Source organism: Podarcis erhardii, assembly GCF_964252035.2.
Source record: "Podarcis erhardii genome assembly, chromosome: 12".
Taxonomy (NCBI): Eukaryota; Metazoa; Chordata; class Lepidosauria; order Squamata; family Lacertidae; genus Podarcis; species Podarcis erhardii.
The window spans coordinates 28,469,073-28,492,290 of NC_138513.1; the positions used below are offsets into that span (position 1 = coordinate 28,469,073).

At 42.6% G+C, this 23,218-nt stretch overlaps 1 protein-coding gene and 1 long non-coding RNA gene across 2 annotated transcripts in view; one reads left to right on the forward strand and one right to left on the reverse strand.

Moving 5' to 3' along the window:
• The window catches only part of ITGB8 (integrin subunit beta 8), a 44,798-nt gene that overhangs the window by 1,558 nt on the left and 20,022 nt on the right, over positions 1–23,218 (forward strand). Inside the window, exons 2-3 of the mRNA XM_081882056.1 lie at positions 12,942–13,027; positions 16,665–16,836. Of these exons, the coding sequence (XP_081738182.1) occupies positions 12,942–13,027; positions 16,665–16,836 (258 nt within the window). The remainder of the gene's footprint in view (positions 1–12,941; positions 13,028–16,664; positions 16,837–23,218) is intronic.
• On the reverse strand, positions 13,024–21,879 carry LOC309325782. The gene is made up of 3 exons (XR_014150000.1): positions 18,117–21,879; positions 16,561–16,674; positions 13,024–13,134 (listed from the first exon to the last, which is right to left on the reverse strand). It is a non-coding gene; the product is annotated as an uncharacterized lncRNA (long non-coding RNA).

The window sequence follows — 23,218 nt, forward strand, 5'->3', positions numbered from 1 at the left end:
TAATGAAATTCCGTTGCAAAATGTGCCGAGAACAATGGGGGTTTTAAACACTGATTTAATTCTTGGCCTATGTGCTCTAACTTGCACCTCCCAAGTCTTGGGGAGGGCTGGTGGAGAGAAAGAGAGAGAGAACTCTGTTGGGTCAGTTTAAGCTTGAGATTACATATTATGGGTAAGAGATTTTAGATGTAAATTCCCTGGATTAGTGCAAAGATACCATCAAATATTTGGGTCTTCTGATCTGTCTGATGCTATCTGATCCTAATGACATTTGAAGCATGATGCCCCAGACAAGCTTAACTTCTGGGATCTGTATCTTCCAATCCCAATAATACAACTCCTTGGATATAATAGTTTAGAAATCTTACATAAGACCCTATGCAGGAGCTATTTTTTCAGTTAAGTATTATCCCAAATGCCATGATTATGGCAATGGAGAACAAGATGTGGATTATCATCAGCTTCCAGATGAGATTAGTTAATATACAGATGACAATACACAAGGTCTTCAATAAACAAAGAGTTTATTTCACAAAATTAAACCTTCACTGTTTTTATTACTAGAGGTGATAACTGATGGTAGTCAGTTCCTAATACAGTTCAGGCAAGCTCCCTTGCCTCTTAAGTAATAATAATAATAATAATAATAATAATAATAATAATAATTTTATTTATACCCCGCCCTCCCCAGCCAAGGCCGGGCTCAGAGCGGCTTACAAACAATAATAAAAACAAGAAGAATGATTACAATTTAAAAACAAAAATAAAATACAACATTAAAATAATGGAACATTAAAATATTAAAATGTAGCCTCGTCACAGGAGGAGAAGGAAAAGAAAAGAAAAGAAAAAAGAGAGAGGGGCGAGGGAGGGAGGGAATCAAATTGGCTCCAAGCCAAAGGCCAGGCGGAACAACTCTGTCTTACAGGCCCTGCGGAAAGAAATCAGATCCTGCAGGGCCCTGGTCTCATGAGGCAGAGCGTTCCACCAGGCCGGAGCCAGAGTTGAAAAGGCCCTGGCTCTGGTTGAAGCCAATCTAACTTCCTTAGGGCCTGGGACCACTAGGGTGTTGCTATTTATGGACCTTGAGGCTCTCCATGGGGCATACCGGGAGAGGCGGTCCCGTAGGTATGAGGGTCCTAGGCCGTGAAGGGCTTTAAAGGTCAAAAGCAGCACCTTAAATCTGACCCTGTACTCCACGGGAGCCAGTGCAGCTTGAAAAGCACTGGGTGAATATGCTCCCATGGCAGAGACCCCGTGAGGAGCCTCGCTGCAGCATTCTGCACCCGCTGGAGTTTCTGGGACAGCTTCAAGGGCAGCCCCGCATAGAGCGAATTACAGTAGTCAAGCCTGGAGATGACCGTCGCATGGATCACTGTGGCCAAGTCAGGGCGGGAAAGGTAAGGGACCAACTGCTTGATGCAGCGAAGGTGGAAAAATGTCGCCTTGGCTGTTGCTGTAACCTGCGCCTCCATGGAAAGGGAAGCATCAAGGATTACACCCAAACTCTTAACGGAAGGCAATGGCACTAATTGGGCCCCCGCAAGAGAAGGGAGTTGGTCCCTCATCCCCATGCCACCCCGACCTAGCCATAGGACCTCTGTCTTCGAAGGATTTAGTTTCAACCGGCTCCCACGAAACCATCCAGCCACAGCTTCCAAGCATCTGGTCAGTGTGTTCAGGGTCGAGTCAGTGTGGCCATCCACATAGCTAAAAGAATACCTATATTCCAGAGCTGTGTAACGGAAGTCAGATGTTTAAATAGTAAAATGGAGATTGAATGCTGATGTAATACGTTTTAAAGTTACTACTACAGTGGTACCTTGGGTTACATACACTTCAGGTTACAGACTCTGCTAACCCAGAAATAGTACCTCGGGTTAAGAACTTTGCTTCAGGATGAGAACAGAAATCATGCTCTGGCGCAGCGGCAGCAGGAGGCCCCATTAGCTAAAGTGGTGCTTCAGGTTAAGAACAGTTTCAGGGTAAGAACGGACCTCCAGAACGAATTAAGTACTTAACCCGAGGTACCACTGTACTGTATTGTCACATCATGTGTGCTGTTTTAAATTCACACTGAAAAGCTAAGTCAACTAATAGCATAAATTAAGCACACTTAAGGACTTAAGGACCAAGTCCATGGTCTCCATGACAACTATGGAACTCTCCAATGGTCATCAGTCCAACACAGTGATCAGACCATACCCTTGAACTAGGCTTTTTCTTGAGGGATGTAGCAAAGGTGAATTGTGCACGAACAATTCACTCACTTATCATGGTCTGAACATTAGCTGGTGAAGTTTGGTTTGGTGGCACCAATTATCCTCTGTAAGAGTAGAGCACCGGTTATGCCCACATGCATAAACTGATGGATTCCTGAATGCTCTGGGGGATTTTCCAGCAGAAAAAAAGCTGATGATCCTGGCAAAGTCCTGGTCATGCTATGGAATGGTGAGATATGATAGGTGGTTGACATGATTGCTCTTGCAGAGCTCAGAGGCTCATAGGTATTCTGGAGAGCGTTGGGCAGGCTGTACAAAGACTGCAAGTGGCACAAATCTTACTCCGAAGTTGACCAAACACAAGTTAGTACACATCATGCCTACCATGTGGCAGTGTGGGTGATGCAGAGAACTCATTTAGCAGCCTGCACTGAATCCTTTAGTGGTCAAGTGGAGTTGTTTTGGGTGGTCCAGAGGTTGCTGAATCTCATTGTAGGGGAAGAATCTGGAATCTTTAAGAACTAGATGACCCTTCCAACTCTACAGTTCTATGATTCTGTGACACACTGGTTGATTTTTTTTGAGGATGAAGTTGCTCAGCTCCAGAGTGACCTTGACACAGCTGCTGTAGCTGTTCCAGTTGAAGTGTCACATGTTGTGGGATCAGTTTCGGTTGATTCAGCCTGATGATGTGGACAAGGTGCTTGTGGCCTTAAGTTCAACTGTGGGTCCTCTTCACTCACCTCTCTTGGCTTATTATACCCAGAAGAGGAGGAGTAGACTGGTTGTGGAGGGGGGTGTTCCTGACATCTTGAAAGAGGCAGTAGTATAGCTACCCAAAAAGAAACTGGTCCTAGACCTAATGGTTTGGACAACTGACTAGCTGCAAATACCCACTTCTTAGGGAAAGTTGTGTAGAGAGGGTTGTGGCAGAGTAGCTGTAAAGTGTCTTGGATGTCACAGATTATCTCAACCCATTCCAATCTTGGTTCAGGACTGCCTATAGGACCAAGCCATTCTTGGTCACCCTGGCAAATTACCTTTACCGAGAGTGAGGCAAAGAGAGTCAAACCTTGCTCTTGCTTCTTGATCTTTCTGTAGCTTTTGATACAATTGAAAATGGTGTCCTATGGATGGGTGCCCTGAGATGAGAATTGGAGGCTTTGTATTATGATGATTCCAAACCTTACTTTACATAACCAAGTCCAGAGAGCAGCATTGGAAGAATGCTTTTTGGCTCCCTGGCATTTATGCTGTGGGGTACATACCACAGGACACTATTTTATCCCCAGCAGTATTCGATATCCTTTTGAAGCCATTGGAAGTGGTCATTAGGAGTTTGGAGCAACGTGCCATTAGTATGGTGATTACACTCAGCTCTGTTTCTACACAACATCTAAATCAGGAGAAGATGTAGAGGCCCTAGACTGGTGCTTGGGGTCACTAGTGAACTGGATGAGGGAAAATATACTGAGTTTGAATCCTGGAGAGACAGAGGCAGTGTACTTCCTGTATCTGAGGAACTGACCAATGGCCTACCCTGGGCAGGTTTGCACTCCCTCTGAAGGAGCAGATTTAGAGTCTGGGAAAGCTTCTGAATCTTGCTTTGTCCCTAGATGTCCAGTGGCTTCAGTGACTTGGAGCACCTTTTATCAGCTTCGGCTGTTGTGACTGTTAAGGTTGTTCCAAGATTGGGGTAGCTTGACTGCAGTAGTTCAGGAACGGGTAACTTCATGGCTGGATTACTGCAATGCCACTGTATGTCGATCTTACCTTGTGCTTGGGCTGGAAACTATTGTTAGTGCAGAGTGCTGCAGCACGATTGCAGGCAGGAAGAAGACCCTATCAGCATATTACAACCATGCTCAGAGACTTGCACTGGCTGTTCATTTGCTGGCAGGCAAAAATCAATGCAATACTATTAGTATATGAAGCACTCTACAGTTTAGGACCCGTTTACTTCTAAGATTGCCTTACCACATATTTGCCCATTTGACTACTTCAATATATGGAACAGGCACTTTTACGAGTGTTGCATAATGTTTGTTCCACAGTTGCAATGAATCAAGCCTGGCAGCATCTACCTGTAACTTGATCACCTGAACGAGCAACATTTTAAAATTAAAGTTTTGTGTTTCAGGAAGTCCGGCAGGGAGTCTACCTTTGTTTCCTCTCTGCTGCAGCATATGTTGTTATACCCTCAGCTCTCGAGATAACTGGCCTGTATATTGTTCTCCAGTATGTAGATAAAGGAAACACAATGATCTGCCTGTAGAACCTACTTCTTTTCACAGTATGATGATAGTAGGCCATTTGTCACAGTAAACAGAAAATGATGGTCCTTCAAGCTCATTAATTGTTATTTCTGTGCCAGTGTCCATAATGTTAATGAAAAGCTGTGAAAGAAAATAGGCAAAATGTATATATTTTAACTAATTATTTCAATTTTTGTTGTCCACTTTTTTAAAGTGAAGGCAGAATGTGAGGTTTAATAAGAGCAAATACAACATTAAAAAAGCAGTATTAAAAGTTCCAAGTCCCAAAGTATCTTCAGAATGCTGATTTAAAAAAAAAGACAAGTTTTACTTCCCAGTGACAAAGGATCTCTTGTTCTGTGACTTTAACTAAAGGGTAATTGTAGCGTAGCTCAGCCAACAGAAACAAGTACCTGATGCTGGAATGAGAACATTGGACAATAAAACTTGCCAAAACCACTCCAACACAATAATTTGGCTTTATTATTTAAAGGAAAAAAAGTAATGAGGAAGTTATCAAATGAAATGTTTAATAGAAAACGCAATTATGCCCACACTGCTTTAATCAGTGCTGTGATTCTAGTAACTGTTAAGAGATAGGAGTTTACATGTAACAATGATCAAGCTGAAGTCCAACAATTAGTTATTTCTGGCATATGACTTAATAATTATCTAATGTTGAGCTGCACTGGACACCGTTTGACAGCTTCAGCGATTCTATTCCTAGTAACTTTTTTTGGTAGGTCTTTAGAGCAGAAGTAATCAGTGTAGTGCCTGCCAGATGTTGGATTATTACAGCTTCCAGCATCTTTGACCCTTGGTTCTGCTGCCTGAGGCTCAGGAAAGCAAGCACTGGGGCAGGTTCTCCTCCTCTGGCCAGTAGTTTGGACCACACTTTCTCTCCCCTTTACTGCAGTGTTATTTGTGGGGATCAGGGATGCAGGCTCCCAATAGCAGTAGGGCACCTGACTGGTGGCAAAGGCCAGGGGGCACCTCTCTTCAGTTTTGTGGTCCCAGGTGTAACTGGCAGTAACATTAGCATGTGGGGGGGGGTTGCAGGGAGGGGAGAAAGAAGCTCCTTCCATGATGGATGCAGCCAATTTAGTCTCTCCTTGCCATTATAGAGTTATTTATTTATTTACTTTACATATTTATAAACTCCTTCACACCTAGATGCTGTCAAAACAGTAAACACAGGAGGCAACTCCTAGGGGCTGAGTTCCCTTTCGCCGCCTCAATAAAATATTTGAGAGGGCCCAGCCCCCCCCCCCCAATAAAGTTAACGGGCATTGCTAGCCATATGGTGTGTGTGTGCCACATCATGGGATCAGTTATGTAGGCAGGGATTCACCTGCCCCCCCCCAATATTTTATTCAAGTTGGCACCCCTGGCAGTTAAGATACACTTTGATAAAATACAAAATTGTAAAACCATTTCTAAAAGCAATAAAACCCTTTCTACAATTAGGGTTAGTATTCCACAACTTGACTGGGCACAATTAAGGGGAAGCCTTCTTAAACAGAAACATCTCCAATAGCCACCTAAATATCATGACATTAGCTGACTAATTTCAGCTGATAATTGATTCCAGAGGGCTGCAGAGGCAACACTAAAAGCTCAGCTTCTAGTACAAACATCCATGCAGTATTTTAAGCAGTACCCCATCCCAGGATAACAACTGTCAGGCAGGGATATATGAAGCAAGATGGTCCCTCAAGTAATTTTTAAGCAGTGCTGTTTTTCTAGAAAAAGAGGTGCTGGAATTCACAGTGAACATCTCCCTCATTCTCTTACAATGGCAGTGGCACTCACCTGAGAGGTGCCATAACTGAGTTCTGGATGGGAAAAAAAGCCCTGGTTTCAAGTGGTAAAGCAAAATTCTGAACTAGGCCCAGGAGCATATTGGCAGCGAGTGCTGCATTCTCAGCAGTGGTATTGTATGGCGTCGTCAGGATGCTCCCATCAGCCACCTAGCTGCTGCATCCTGCACCAGCTGGGTTAAGTTCAAGGGAAGTCCCACATAGAGCATGTGGCACTAATCCAGTCTTGAGGTTGCTGATGCCAAGACCACAGTGGTCAACTCGTCTCAGTCCAGGAACATCTGTAGCTGCCTCACCAACCTCACCAAAGCACTCTTTGCCACCAAGGCCATGCGTGACTTCAAGTGAGTCAGTAGGTACCCATTTCTTCAGAGGGAGTGCAATCCCATCCAGAACAAGTAACTGACCTCTCTCAAAGGCCTGAGTTTTTCCAAGGTTTAAACCCAGTTCATTGGCCCTGGGAAGAAAATGGTGCAGCCTCCTAGTGGTCCTTTGTCAGCTGGCCAATGACAGAGGCCACACAAAGGCAAACATGTTGTTGGACATGCAGTCCTTGATGAGAAGTCCTAATATTTTTCTTAGAGAGATGTTATCTGATTTGAACTGTTTTTGCTAAAATGTTTCCAGAAGAAGAATTGGAATGTTAGGAATGTCTATCCAGGTGAGTCCAAACAATGAAGCAGTGTAAAATCCTAAGTAAGCCTGTGAGAACGGTGAAATAGACTAGCACAGACACCAAAATAACTAAAATTTATAGGCTAGCAAACAGGCAAAGGGAGACAAAGGCAAAGGCTTAATTATGATAGCGGTGCTGTATCCCAGATGAGTTCATGCAGGTGTCGATTTTAAATTTAGGAAATGAGACATGCATATGACTTCAAGGGACTCAACTCTAGCAACACATACTCATACCACACTCTTGGAAAGCAGACCTACAGTGATTGAAATCAACACTGGGAAGGAATTTCTACTCCAGATGGCTGTCTGTCCTGTTTGTTTTTTTAACGCAACCGTGAATTTTATAAAATGCAGTTGTGAGTCACTTTGAGGGCTCCATTTGAATATAAACCTAGTGAACCTGCCAAATTTGGAACCAGAAACAAGAAAGCATTTGGCCACAATTCTGTTCATAAGGTTAAAAAAGGTTTCCTTGTTACAGGTATGAGTTGGATATATTTAAATCTGTAATGTTAGATTTCTTTTTTGGATTCTGTATGAAACACAACACTATATCTGGCAGGTAAATGCAAATCTGTAGTCATAATACATAGTCACCAACTTGGATGGCTTTAAGAATTAGCAAAATTCAAGGAGGATTGGGCTACCAGTGACTATTATCCCAATGGCTGTGTTCTAGCTTCACTGCTATCTTGGTAACATTTCCAGAGATTATCATGTGCATTAACCTGTATGATGAAACATTAACTTGTATCGTTATGGCCGCAAAAGCTAATAGATGATTTATAGAATGGTGCTTCAGTTGCTTATGTGCATCCATAAATGTAAGCAACTTTCCCCCCTTACAAGTAGAAATGTGGATTTTTAAAACAATACTAGCGTTAGTTCATCTAACTGAAACAGAAACTTAAATTTCTGATTCTGAGAAAACTATCTTTGTTTTAGAATCTGAGTTAGGCAAATAATTAACACAGAAGTTAATGTTCAATTTTTGTTCGAAGTCACCAAGGAAACAAGAGCATACAGGTTCAGTTGAAGCTCTATTACAGTTCACCTTTAAATCTGTCAGTCATAAGTGTGAACAAATTAGTAGTGGTGAGTGAACGTAAAAATGGGATAGTTTGGGCACTGGGTTTTTGAATCCTGTTCCTTACATTTGTTTTAGATGGGTCAGTTTCAGACCCACAGGGATTCCTCTCCCTCCAACTTCCTGGGAGAGGCTGTAGGCAGAGCTTTGGGGAACTAGTATGGTAAGTGGACCTAACGGTCAGGAGTCCCTTTACCTTTACCTTTTTATGGTAGGGCCCTGGGCCTTGCATGTGTATATCTCAGTATTCAGAAACACCGGAAACTATGGGAAATAGAGTTCTTTCCTGGCTCTGCTCTGTTTGCACATGTGCACATAAGTACCCTGGGGTTCTTGCAAGACTTGCCAGGGACTCACAGAAAACCTTGCTTGCCATTTCCCACATCTCAGTAAGCCTTAAATTTGAAATGAGAAAAGTACCAATAGTCAGATTAATGCAAACTTGACTCCTTTCTCCTCCCATGGGCTCACACTAAGATTTGGTATCTGCTAAGATTTGTTTCCTGCTTGGCAGGGGGTTGGACTCAATGGCCCTTGTGGTCTCTTCCAACTCTATGATTCTATGATTCTAATAAATTTGTACTCAATTATTTACTGAGCATTGGAGACAGGTGGATTTTAAGAGTTCTGATTATTTGAGTTGGGGCAGTAAAATGAAGGCTTAAAATGAAATATTTGATTTGAGCTTTCTGTGGCCTATAACCTAATTCTGTTCCAAATGCATTATGTTTGGTATTGTCCCAGAAATATTCTCTCTTTTATTCTAAAATTCTTTAATTTCTTGCAATGTCAGGGCCATTAAGCCTTATTTAATGTAATTCTCTTAGAATGCATAATATGATATACAGTTGGGTATGGTATAACTACAGTAACTACACATGTTTTATTATGTATATATGTCAGTGTAATTTTTTTGAGCCAAAATATGGCCTGTCTTGTTTTAAAATACCTTTTTGGCATGTTTCAGTTATTTAACTAAAGCCAGTAGAAGCCTGCCTCTTGACTTTTGGCATCATAACGGTTCAGTTTTGTCTGGGCTGTGTTGGTAAAATGGTAAGAAAAGTCTCTTTCCTATACTAAGCCAACTCATAAAAATATTTCTAGCTTTAGTGTTAGGGGTTTGTTTTTCTTTTTCTTTTTCTTTAGAAAAGATATAACTAATTTAGTAATGCCTTGGTTCTAATTTATTTTTTAAAAATAGACTGGCAGCTACATGAGAAATATTTCATGAATGAATGCATGTCTGTAAATGTTACTTCTATAAGAAGTTATTGGAACAATTTATGAACCAAACAGATTCTGAACCCTGTTTTTAAAGAAATTATATAAGACCAGCTCATTTGTTTTAAACCTTGTGCATCAAAAAATGTTAGTAAGAAAAAGCAAGACAAATGGACTTCCTACAGGGGTTGACTTACTGAGCCACTATATTGGTGTCATCCCCCCACCCCATGTTATTGCTTCTACTCTAGTGTATGGTCATTTGCTAAAACTTGTTCTATTGGTGGGATAATGGAGTTGGGCGAAAACCACTGGTGGCAGCTTCATGCAGAGATTTCTAGAGTTCTTTTGTTCTATGTTGTTGTTTAGTCATTTAGTCGTGTCCAACTCTTCGTGACCCCATGAACCAGAGCACGTCAGGCACCCCTGTCCTCCACCACCTCCCACAGCTTGGTCAAACTCATGCTGGTAGCCTCGAGAACACTGTCCAACCATCTCGTCCTCTGTCGTCCCCTTCTCCTTGTGCCCTCCATCTTTCCCAACATCAGGGTCTTTTCCAGGGAGGCTTCTCTTCTCATGAGATGGCCAAAGTATTGGAGCCTCAGCTTCAGGATCTGTCCTTCCAGTGAGCACTCAGGGCTGATTTCCTTAAGAATGGATCGGTTTGATCTTCTTGCAGTCCATGGGACTCTCAAGAGTCTCCTCCAGCACCATTGTTCTATGTAGTCTTGCATGCATACAAAGTAGTAGTTGTTCTATGTAGTCTTGCATGCATACAAAGGGAGTCCAAGGCTTTATAGAGGAGGTGCTATGCTTTGCAAGCAGAAGGTAGTTACTTCAGGTCGAAGGACTCCTGAAGGTCATTGTAGACCAGATGTGGGGAACCCTTGGCCCACCAGATGTTGCTGAACTACAATTCCCCCCATCCCTATCCCCTGGCCATGCTTGCTGGGGCTGATGGGAGTTGTAGTTCAGCAACATTTGGAGGGCCAAAGGTTCTCCACATCTGTTGTGGACAATGATCAGGCAGATGGGTGTATGGTGAGACTTTGTATGAGGCAGCTCCCTTACGTTCCTATGCCTGTTTCGTTAATATATCTTTGGATGCTACATCCTCGGAACACATGGTTTTTGAGAAGCCACAGTTGTGTCTCCATGATGATATGGTGAAAACCTATTGGGAACTGTTTTCCCTGCCTTCTAGTTTTCTGTGTGTATGGAGGTGTGTGGTATTGTATGTTGATTTCTACAAATACCATCATACTCTGTGAAGCGAAAACCCAGCAAGAACTGTGCCATGTATGTGACTTGGCTGTTCACACAGTTTAGCTACCAGTGTATGGTTTCCCTCCCAACCTTTTTCTGTTTTTGTTTCTCAGTAGGTGTTACCAAATCGGTGTTTTGGAATAATGTTCTTGCTCTGGCTTAACCCGCATACCCTCCCTAATCAGTTTAAATGTACTACAGTTTACCTTTTTGCTTAAAGCAAAATAAACTTTGGGCCTACTCTTGCATCTCATCTTACTACACACAGAAAGAAACACACACATGCCTTTTTAAAAAAAAAAATACCGTGAAGATAAACAGTTGTAGTTATTGAGGATCTTGTTTCAGTGCAAGACCTGGCGTAATAGATGGCTGTTCATCTTCTAGCTTTCAGTTCTCTCTCTCTAGCTTTATGGATGTGGAGACAGCAATGCTTTGTTGTTGCCATACTGAACGCTCTCAAGAACTGACAGAACAAAGAGCAACAGATTGCATTTCAAGGGCGCCCTTCCAAAACTCTATCAAACAGTTGAAAATAGTGAATGGCATGCTGCACTTAAAAAAAAAAACAAAAAAAAACTGTGACGAGAAATCAATCAGGAATACAGTGGTACCTCAGGTTACATACGCTTCAGGTTACATACGCTTCAGGTTACAGACCCCGCTAACCCAGAAATAGTGCTTCAGGATGAGAACAGAAATTGTGCTCCAGCGGCGTGGCAACAGCAGGAGGCCCCATTAGCTAAAGTGGTGCTTCAGGTTAAGAACAGTTTCAGGTTAAGTACGGACCTCCAGAATGAATTAAGTACTTAACCCGAGGTAACACTGTAGAGTTATTTGAAATAATGGTAGTCCACAGTTGCCAGCAGCCAATTACTGCAGATTATTAATCTGAGAGGGATTGTTCCATATCTCACTAGAAATCCATTTTGGGCAGATGCCACACAAACAAAGATTTAATTTCTGCTCCTGTTGTAGACTTGTATTAACCACCTAAAAACAATGAACTGAGTGCTTGGCTATAGTAGCGCTCAGCGAGGTGCAGGGGTGCCAGTTTGAATAAAATATGGGGGGGGACAGGTAAGCCCCACCCCACATAATTGATCACATGACATGGCATACACACTCCCCCATTTGAATAGCAATGCCCATCAACTTTGGAGACGGCCCCCTCAAATATTTTATTGGGGGGACGAAGGCACCTTGGCCCCTAGGAGTTGGCTCCTATGGTGAAGATGCCTCAAGTGGGGCACCCTTGCTCTCACAGCTTCCCAGAATAGAGAGTTGCTGGCATTTACCAAGAAGGGGAGGGAAAGGGGCGAGGTGCAGGTCATGTGCACATTGGCTCCATCATCACGTCTAGTGCTTCGCCTCTCACCCCTCTGTCTCAGTAAGTGCCAGTGACCCGCTGTGTTGGGAAGCCAGTAGTGTCTCATCGGCCGCTACTGCAAGTTGTCTGCATGTGCTAGAATTAATAGCAATGACATTGTCAGTGTCAGGAGCAGATGCCAGGGGCAGGTCAGCAATCACTCACCCAGTGTCAGTGATATTAACTCTGTATTCAAAGGAACAAGACAGCTCGGGAGGCCAGGCCTAGTGATCACAACAGCTCTTCCCAGTAGATCTTGCCCCAATGAGGCAGTTATGAGGACTGCCTTCCCTATGTCTCCTCCTCCCCCAGGTCCTTCTCAAGCAATCTGAGACTTTGCCACCTTGCCTGTCCTTGCTCTGCCCTCTTCATACCTGTTCTGGTTCTGGGAGACCAGGGGGGGAGGGGAGCTGGTTGCAGCAGGAAGGGGAGACCCCTTGGCTTCTTCATCTCTGCCTCTTGCCCCTGCCCTCCAGCCTCCGCTTCTGCCTCTGATTCTGGATTGATCTCTGCTTCAGCATGTTACCACTCACTAAACTCTCTTACCTCTTCAACTTCTGATGCCTCCTCCTCCCTCCTTCCCTCCTTCTCCCCCTTCTCCCTCATTGTCCCACCACCACTCCCCGGGCTCTGAGCCATCTTCCCTTGGGGGTTCCCCAGCTGGTGCCTCCCACCATTCCTTTGCATTCATCCAGTCCATGACACTTAATACTGGATCAGTTAGTAGTTGTGGTAGCCAATAGGGCCAGCAGCAGGGTTTTCTGGGCCTTGCAAAATGTGCACTTCCCCCTGACCCCGATTCCTTATCTCAAAAGGGCTTGCTGTGTTTTACTGAAGAGCAGAATCCTGAACTCCTAGGGAGTGATGTAGCAGCCCACTTTGATTTTCCACAAAGTACCCAGAACCTCATATTTTATGCTTTCAAATCACATTTTTTTAACTTTACACATTGTGCTCTGCTCCCACACATGTTTGCAAATCGCTGAATGGCCTTGTATATATATATATATATATCTTTTACAGCAGACAACAGATGTGCTATCTCAAATGCAGTGACGTGTACCAACTGTCTTGCTGTGGGCCCAGAGTGTGCATGGTGTACTCAAGAGGTAAGCTCTCTTCTCCGTATTAGTCATCCTGGTATTTCTTTGTCTGCTTTAGCTGCTTCAATGCAAATGAAATAAGTCTTCAGCTTCTGTGCACATGAAAGGAGTCCCTAGTCAAAAGGGAAAATTCAACAATTGTTGGGGAATTACAGTAAGTGTTAAAAAACCGAACCTTTGTATTTTCATGAGTAACAGGCCCATTGCATGAAAGCAAGAGGGGATCAAAATAAGAAGGGGGGGAGCAGTTTATTCCTGTGTACACATTACTGTTTTTTACTTATGTTCATTAAGGCTATATTAATGATGATAATTACAATAATGATTACTATTATTATTAACCTGCACAAAGCAGTGGTAGGCCAGGTCAGAAGGAAGCTATTTCTGGGGTTGCCGGAGCACACCTTTATCCTACTGCCTTTCCCTCTCTTCTTTACCTCTTTGTTTTCATCTGTCCTTCCATCCATCCTTTGCTTGCTGCTAAGGGGAAACAGACACATTAAGAATGTGGGGTTCTTATTGGTTTAGCCCCCCCCCCCCCCACACACTTCTAGCTGCTTGTTTGACCTCCGAGGGGGGGGGGAGCACGAAAAGAGGGCCTTTAAGAAGCAAAAACAAAAAAACAAAGACTTTCCAGTTCATTTAATTATTTGTTTGTAAGAAAAATAATAGGGAGGCAGAGAAAATTTAGGGGGCCATATATGATTTGCCATACACATGTTGGAGTCTCTATTGTGGAGAATGGTTTTGAAATACATTCAGCTTTAAAAGAAAAGGGTTGGTTGCAGAATGATGCTCTTGCATTGTTTTCTAGGGCCTTCAACATGCACTTTCTAAGAGCTCCAGCATTCCTCCTCATAGAGACCATATGGATCCGCACAGCCAGTGTGGTGCCTTCCAAATCTTGTGAACTACTGCTCCCATCAGCCATTGGCTGGTTTGTCTGAGACTGATGAGAGCTGTAGTCTGCAACATTTGGATAGCACAACATTTGGACAGCGTCCCATTGACAACCTCTGATGTGGATGCATATTCAGCAGGTCACCTGAGTTGATAATTGCTTCTTAAAACCTGTTTAATATTAGTTGGACATTACAAAATGCTTTAAAGAATGATGATTTGTCCCTGAGCAGACCGTATTTTAGTCAGAGTGTGCGGGTCTTGGGCATACACTTCTTAGGCCCTTAGAAACCTGTAGCTGTTCCATATACAGTGGTACCACGGGTTACATACGCTTCAGGTTACATACGCTTCAGGTTACAGACTCCGCTAACCCAGAAATAGTACCTCAGGTTAAGAACTTTGCTTCAGGATGAGAGCAGAAATCGCACGGCAGCAGCAGGAGGCCCCATTAGCTAAAGTGGTGCTTCAGGCTAAGAACAGTTTCAGGTTAAGAACGGACCTCCGGAACGAATTAAGTACGTAACCAGAGGTACCACTGTATTGGTACAGAGGGGGTGGCAACAACATCCCTACTGACATCGGAATAACAATTTTGTGGCCACAGTTATCAAACATCTTCCACTGCTCCTTGATTATCATTATTATTTTATTCAATCTATATCCCATCTTTCCAAAGGAGCCCAGGACAGCAAACACATCAATAATAACATAATTTTTTTTAAAAAAATCTAAGAACTGTGAATGTGCTTGCTGTTCAAGCCATTCAGCCTGTGTACAGGTTAAGTGGATGATGCTTTTCTATGGTTCTCAGGTGGAGATACCTTGTGTCTATTTCTAGACTCTGGGGAGAAATTCAACTGAAATCATGGCGCTTGGGAATGGGGACAGTTCATTCATTCCCACTGTCACCATGTCCATTACAACATCTGCACAAGTTTGGGGTTTTTTGTGCTCCTGCATTCTACAAATACATGCTTTCCCATAAACCTTAACAATTTAAATTTCTAAGAAACGTGTTTTCTCTGTGTGTAAGAAAGACAAACTTTAGTAAGAGGGCAAATGAAGAAGGTGTGAGCATAGCACATTCTGTTGTATATTAACAAAAGGCATATTCCTCTTTTATATTTACCTAGGAAAATCTCATTATGATTTCAAAAAGTGTGTGGGGGGGGTGATTGCCAGGCATTCCAGATACTGACATGTTTTTCCATGACTCTCTGAATATTATTATCATTATTTACAAACAGCATAAATCTCTGCTACATACACATAAATGTGTCACTTTAAAATTTGTTCTCAGCTAGTCTTAATTGGGTTAATTTTTCCAGTATGGCAATAAGGCAGCTTTGATTACACCAAGCCAATCTTTAGTCACTCCCACAAAATGTTTCCAGTTTTTAGTAGTAACCATTCAGGGTACTACTAAGAAAAATGGAACCAATTATTTATCTGTTCTATTTGCATGTGGTCCATCCCAGTCTTCTTTTGGTCTGTGTAGGGTTAACACTGATGTGTTAGAACTGTGTCTTCTATGGAACATACTCTTTAAGACTTCCTCTTGCCTTGTCCTGCCTCTCCATCCATTCCCTCCCTTTTGAATTTCCCCCTTTATGTCTTGCTCCCTTAATGTATTCCAGCAAATAAATCCGAAATGGTTTTTGGCAATAAAAGCAATTCAATTATGCAGCTTTATAGCAAAATGCATTTTCAGATGTCAGAAGTGTTTTCTGTTCAATAAAAAACACTCGTATTGAGCATGCAGTTCTTACTAGATTGTCTTAGGCCACAGGATAAATGAAAGGCCAATTGTAATTGATGTCAGAGGGGCTGGTACATGCAAACATTTCTGAGATGGAAAAACCGCCATGAAGAAGAGAGAGAGAGAGAGAGAGAGAGAGAGAGAGAGAGAGAGAGAGGTCATAATGAGCTCACTTTTCCTTTTTTGTTATGTGAAAACTGCCAAAGCACCCTTCAGAAACCTTTATAGCAATTATTCCTAACTTCTGTTTTAAATATTTTGTTATAAAAACAAGTGTCTCTTTTTTTGGCATAGCTAAGCATAATGCAAAATGTATCCGTGGTTCGTTTTGTCGTTTGTTGGCACTCTTCCCTCCCTGCCTCGGTCCCAGTGGAAATGCCCCTCCTCTGCAACAGCAGAGGACAGTCCACATGAGTGCTTATAGGTGCTTTGTTTTAGGTGCTAATAGCCTGGTCCACAACAGGGTTTGGGGGAGCAGTGATGTCCACCAGGCCTGTATCTGGCCAGTAAAATGGAGATTCCCACAACTGGGAGTAGCCAGTGGGGTAGGGCAGTGGTGCTTCTCTGACCTCCTGAAACAGGCATCACTACACCTTAAAAGGAGGGGGAGGAGGAGGTTCAGAGTGATGCAAATGTACTGGCAGGAGCACCAGATTGGTTCTTCTGGTCACAGTTGCTGTGCCAACCGCCTCACCCCTCCTCCTCTCCCTCTCCTTTCTGCTGAGCTGCTGCAACGCCCGTGCCAGGAAGTATTGCCTACCACTCCTACACACAGCAGCCCACATGAGTCACTTGGCATCATGTCTAGTTTGGACCTGCTATAGCTCCCTTGGGCATACTGGCATGCCTCATTGTTCTTCATTAACTTTTCGGTTACCTGGCTATGTTTGATGGTATCTCAGAATATAAACATTTCTCTGTCTCTCCTCTCTAATTTTTTTTTTTCTCTCTCTCTCTCTCTATTTGCCTCTTCTCAAACAGGATTTCATGGCTGGAACAAAACAGAAGGAACGATGTGACATAGTTCTACACTTAATTAAAAGAGGCTGCAGAGCAGATTTCATAGAAAGTCCCAGCGCTGGTGTAAGAATGCCTTCCAGTAATGCTAATGTACAAGTGGCACCAGGAGAAGTTTCAATCCAACTACGTCCAGGTTTGTTTCTTAAAAAGAAAGTATTGCTTTTTAAAAAAATGAATTGGACACAGTTAAGCAGGCAAGAGAGATAGGGCATTCACACAGAGCCCGGTGTTTGCTTTTTAAACGAGAAAAGATACCTAATTCTGGAGGACTGTTACAGATCCAGTTTTTAAAAGGACTGAAAGCAGTCAGTTCATACTGATTTAAAAAATAACTCTTGGATATGCTAATCCTGTGAGCTTTCTATATTTTGTCTAAATTGGCTATGCAGCAATTTTGGCTCCCACGGTTTTTATGGCCTTGGCATCTGTTTAAATAGCTAATGAGATGGCTTGTCACCATTATCCATTGTCTTAATTTCCATTGTCTAACTCCCATTAAAATGTTCATCAAAATTGGATAATTATGAGTGAATAGGTCTGTATTCTGTTACCTCTCATCCCAGCCAAATCCTGTAAATGATACTTTGTATGCTTAAATTGCCTGGTCTCGTTATCACAAATTGAACACAAGCATACCTACTACAGGTGTGGGGTTTTTTGTTGTTTTGAATGAGCTCTTATTCTCCTCACCCTCCCTTTTCTACTGACACACGCACACCGCTGGGCTGTGATGCCATTGTGGATTCCACCACCCTTATTTGTTCATGTCTTCTTGAAATCCAACTTGTTTAGTAGGGTTTTACCTTGAAACCTTGCTCTACAAGATGGTTCGGAGTAGGTTTGCATCTGTGCTTTGTTAAAAATTACAAACTGTTTCCGAGTCACTCTGTCCACCTTTGATCTGTGATTAGGTTCTGATCTTCTCTATGCAAAATGAAGCTCTGTCTTCCCCATTCGCTCCTATGGGGAATCTTAAAACAATACCCTACCAGATCTGTGCAGGCTGCAGTCCATTTGGAGCCTATTCACATGAGAATATTTAGAATAGGGTGAAGACACAGAGATACTACCAGTATAACATTAAGTGACTACATGAAGAATTTTTAAAGTGCATTTTGCTACTCCTCCTTTAAAGAGGAAAGGTAGCTAAGGAACCCAATTCAACCACCACGAAGTTGCTTCCAGTAACACAATCAATGGCTGGTTTCTCCAGTCACATGAACCACATTCTCTATCCATTCAGATGGGGGTACATCTTCATCATTCGTAGTTCTGTGAATCCCTAACTATCAGATCTTTCATTACACTCTTCTGCCGCTTGTACAGCAAGCCCCCTCTGGGCTTAGAGATCTTGTATGGGCATGTGCCTGCATCACAGCGACTTAAGTGGAAGTTAACACATCTGCCAGTCACCTGCAACGATGTGACTGAGCCAGCTGCTAATCCTCAGAATTAGAGCAGGATGTATTTACTGAGCATATCCTGGTCTTATTCGTGTTAGAGTTGTACAGGTATAAGCCTGGTCCACCACAAACAGTTGTTGTGGTATGTTAATACTGAATAGAGTAGAAGTCATTGTTTATTCATAATGCTGGTGTTCCAGACTCTTGGGGATTTAAAGGGATGGTTTAAATGAAAGGAAACAAAAACTTTATTCACGACAAAAGTATTTTGTGCTGTGGGAGTTGCCTGAAAGTTTGGAACCTGTTTGGAAAGTGTGGACTTTGTTTATAACAACATAACTTTGAGTGTGGTGTTAGCGCATTGAACTCCTATTAATTTGAGAACCAGTTAAGGGGAGGCTATGGCAATATTCGCTGCGTATGTGCAGGCTTTTCTTAGTTGGCTATTTGCAGATATTGCAGACATAGCATAATTGTATTGATTCAGAGTTAGCTATTGCCTGACCTGAGAAGCTGCCCAAACCATTGTGAGAGCTTAGGAAGAACTTCAGGTTGTTATTTCTTCTGCCTCCAGTCTCCTATGCTTATTTTATTCTTCCCAGCCTCACCTCAGTTCATCACCCTGCACTGTATTTGTATGTTATCACCATGACATTGGATCTCCCTGGTGAAATGAGTGGCAGGCAAGATTTAGTTAAGAGTAGATCTGCTGGTGCAGGGGTTGAAAGTTTCCAGAGTGAGCTGTCATGATATGACTTCATAGATCAACTGATCTCTGATATCTTTCCTCTTCCATGCTCTTGAAAGCTAGCAAAATGTATAATACAGTGCTATCCATTTCCTTGATTGAAAACAGGAATCTTAATGAGGTCAGCTTCATGAGCACAACTGGGAGAGCTTTTTTAGTGTTTCTTTGAAGCAGATGTCCAGTGTTGTGGAAGATAAATCGAGTTTATGCTGAACTGGTTTATGCTGAACTGTGTACTAGCACTTGCTCAACTACAGAGCCTTGTCCCCATAGCTGTGCCATGGAACAACAGTCTCTTCTCTGCCCTGCCTCACTTGTTAGTAGCAAGCAGGTGGTCCAAACTATAGCAAAGCTATGAGGCTTTGCTGTCCCCGTTGAAAGTTCACAGTTGAGAAAGCCACAGCTTCTATTTGTAATAGATATTTCATGCTGCACAGTTGTCACAAGCATGGAGAAAAAAGTAGAGTAGTTGTGTCTTTGAGAGCAAAGTGTCACATTATGTTAGCAGCATGCCTAATGGCATTGATACTTGTATTTATAGCAGGAGCTTTTTGTTCCAGAGGAAGACTGTGCTTCCCTCTTGCATTCTCAGTGAAAGCCTCACTAGCAAAAACATAAGAAAACTGTGCTGCTGCTACTAGTTGCCCCAGATTTTTGCAGTCCAAATCTCCCATCAAATGTTAATCATTTGAAGGGAGGACCATGGTACGTACTAGCAATGCAACATCATGGTACTTGCCCCACTCCAATGGCTTGTGGGTAGCCTACCCATGAGAGCTGTGTGTGGACATCTGCAAGAGGGAGCCTATGTACGTTGGCTTCTATGTGATCATGCATGGCTCCTGATTTTTGGAAGTCTATTCATATAGTCTTCTCATTTTTGTAGATGTCCATATTCAGCATGTGGGCATTGGAGGTGGGGCAGGGGCAGCAGTGCAGCCCTACCACTCATATTTGTAAAGCCCCCATCACATGAGTGATGTGTGAATGGGTCTTCACTTGATTCTGTATCCAGGTGGGCAAGCAAAACCACTCAAGCCAAGCTAGCGACATGTTGTTAGATTTCATCCACTGCCCTTCTGAAAGAGAGCAGAGGCCAGTTGATGAAAGGTTTTCAAACACCATTGCACACTTTCATCCCTCCGACAAAGTCCCCTAAGGAACTTGGTGTATGAAGTTAACCCCCCTCCCCCCACACAATAACTATGTGCTGGAGGTTATGCCAAGAGATAATGACTTAACCAAAGCCACTTAATCCTTCAAGGATCTGCATATTCTATGTATCATTGCCATTTTCTTGTTAGCATTGGCAAATGTGGAGGGAAAACATGACCATCCCTTCCATGGAATAGTGTTATGATCAAAGACAATAACAATTCTGCTCATGGAAATGATTTACGCTAAATCAGGCCGAAAGAGAATAGCTGGGACGAAAAGAGCAAATTACTGGGAAATTTCATTTGCTTTTCATTCTCTCCATTCAAGGGGGAGTATCCAGCAGCGACAACAAGCAAGGCTTCTGTCTTATTTTTTATTTATTTTTAATTACTAGAGAAGCTTAGTAATGCTGCTTATCTGCCAAGTTAAACAAGGTTTCAGCCTGAGACATTTGTTTGTTGTGTAATGATTTGTACAGGAAAGACACATAGATACTTCTGGACTGGGTATGGCACCCCCTTCCAGCTATACCTCCTACAACTAGGACAGCCCCCATTCTGGCATCCAGGGAATCAGTCATCTTAGTGGCTGCCCTTGTTTGGGAAGTGGGTCTGAAGTCTTTGACTTTTCCAGAGTGCCGTGCATGCTAACAAAGTTCATAAAAATGCGCCCCCTGGGATGCAGGATAAGTGTTCCATTGCGGAAGAGAATGTGGGGGACTTTCTGGGATTGGCAGTTTGCTTGTCTCATTATGTGGCTACCCAAGTAAAGAGCTGCGACCAGAACTGTGGCTCCTGTCCAGCAGCTGGAGTCCTGAAAGCTGTGAACTGGAGAGTTGGGAAATGCTGATGAGCCTAAACTGGAACGGAACCTAAGTTGTAGCTCCGCTTCCTGAGCAAGGATATCCCACTTACAGAGAAAACAAATGGGTCCATTCAGAAATTGCCAGCCCTGCACTAATGGCTACAATTTGTATGCAAATCAATCCATGTTTTTGAGTCATAGTTTTCTATTACTTTGCATAATGCAAGACTGATTTCGCACCCTGAGAGAAGAGAGGTGGGTACCAAGGTGAATAAAGACCCGAACTTTGTTAATGTTTGCCCTTTGAAGATTTATTAAATCATTTACTTGAAAACTTTTAATTGCAAACAGAAGCCTGTCCTGGAATACCTGGCAACTTGTCTTGTGTCTTGACAGATAACATTAGAAAAATATTGTGATTTCTTTGTTTAGTGAATCCAGTATAAACTAATGGTACCCCTATTTTATTAAGTACTGAAAACCTATCCATCTCCTAAGTTGTTTCCGTCTCTGGCATTTCCATTGTTATACACACACCCCACACAATTTCTTTTATTTAATGAACCTCTGGCAAGTCATGCTCTTTATGCTTTACCCTCTTCCCATTCCTGCCTAATTTCTTTCTAGAGGAACATATTCTAGCATTGTGACTTTGTACTGTGGATATAACCACATTTATCTTTTTTCTTTATTAAGATGTATTACACACACATTTATTTATCCGATTTATATCATGCCCTTCCTCTCAGAGGATCCTAGTATGGCAAACACATCAATGAAAAAACATTTTTTATTAAAAAAAAAACCAGTTTAAAACATTCTCTGAACCACTGATCTCAGAGGTGCCAGCAACTGCATTGTTCAGCCATCAGGTGTGCTCTGGTGACTCACCTAGACTGGTAAAGAAAGCATTATTTACAATGGTACCTCAGTTTTCGAACGTCCCCATTGACGAGCATTTCGGAACTCGAACGCCGTAAACCCAGAAGTAAATGCTTCTATTTTCACACATGCCTCAGAAGTCAAATGGCTTCCGCTAAGTTTTTCCTCAATTTTCTCTATTAAATTTGCACCTCGATTTTCGAACGTTTCAGAACTCAAACGGTCTTCCGGAACGGATTACATTCAAAAATTGAGATACCACTGTATATGCATTGGATGTGTGGTATGACATTGCGCCCCACCAGATGGTGATGTGGAGTCCTGTTTTTCTCTTACCTGTTTTCCCTGTTTAGATTTACGTTTTAAACTGAAATGCTTCTTTGATGTGTCTAGATTCAGCCTCAGTGTATACACACAAAGAGTGAACTTGGACTGCATACAGGGCATGCTTTGAAATAAACTGGTTAGGGAGAGAACACCTTCTCTGGAGATTTTAGAAGGACCCCTGTACCTCCTGAGGTGATGTGTAGCATCCTGCCAAGTAACAAGTGGAGCATAGCTTGAGGCCCTTAACTCATCATGTGCTCTGATGCAATCCTCATCTTCAGAGCAGGAGCCTGAGTGGTGAATTCTGCTTCACAAGGCTTCTTGTGTGTGCTATTTATTTATCACCAGAAGGAGGAGCACTCGACTCTTGCTGATGGGAAAAATCCAATTGCTAGCATGCAAGGGACCAAAAGGAAACTAACCTATTCTGCTCATCATTGGCAGTAGTTCGGAGAAATGAGGAGACAGACGGCGAAAGAGAGTTTCCATTGAAACAGAACAGGGCAAAGAAATCTTTGCAGCAAATCGAGCTAGTTTTCGATGAGGAAGCACCTTGGATCTCTTAATTCCTCACTTGTAGTGCGGAGCCAAAAACACCCGGCCTACTTATGTAGCCTCATCCACAGGCTGCAAACATGGAGAATTATTTGGGCGATTGGGTGGGAGGAGGAAAATCAGAATTCTGTGGACTGGGGCATCCTCAAATAAGGTGGCAGCTTTTCCCGCCTTGGTCTCTGCGCTTTCTTCCTCCAATCCCTGGTTGCATTCATCGTGGCACACACAAACACTGCAAAACAATCAAGGTGATCAATAACACATGGTGGCATACCGAGAGGCAAAAGCAGGCCCTGTTCACCCAGAAGTTGAAAACTAAAACAGACCATGGGCAAGAGCAAGATAGGGAAGGAAGAGGCTGGGGAGGAACAAACATAGACCAGTGCATTTATAAACATTTATAATCTGGTTAATCAAAATATGGAAGATTGTAAATATGATTAAATTTCTAAATTTGATGAGAGCTACAGAAGGAAGACAACAACCACATAATTGTTTTGTGTGTTTTTTAAGATTTTCTTGTTTTACAGAAGTAAGTGTAATGTCTCTCGTATATTGTAGAAAAATTGAGTTGTTTGTAATGTATTGGGACAACAAAGTAAACCCGCATACATTATTATGCATCATGTAATTTGACT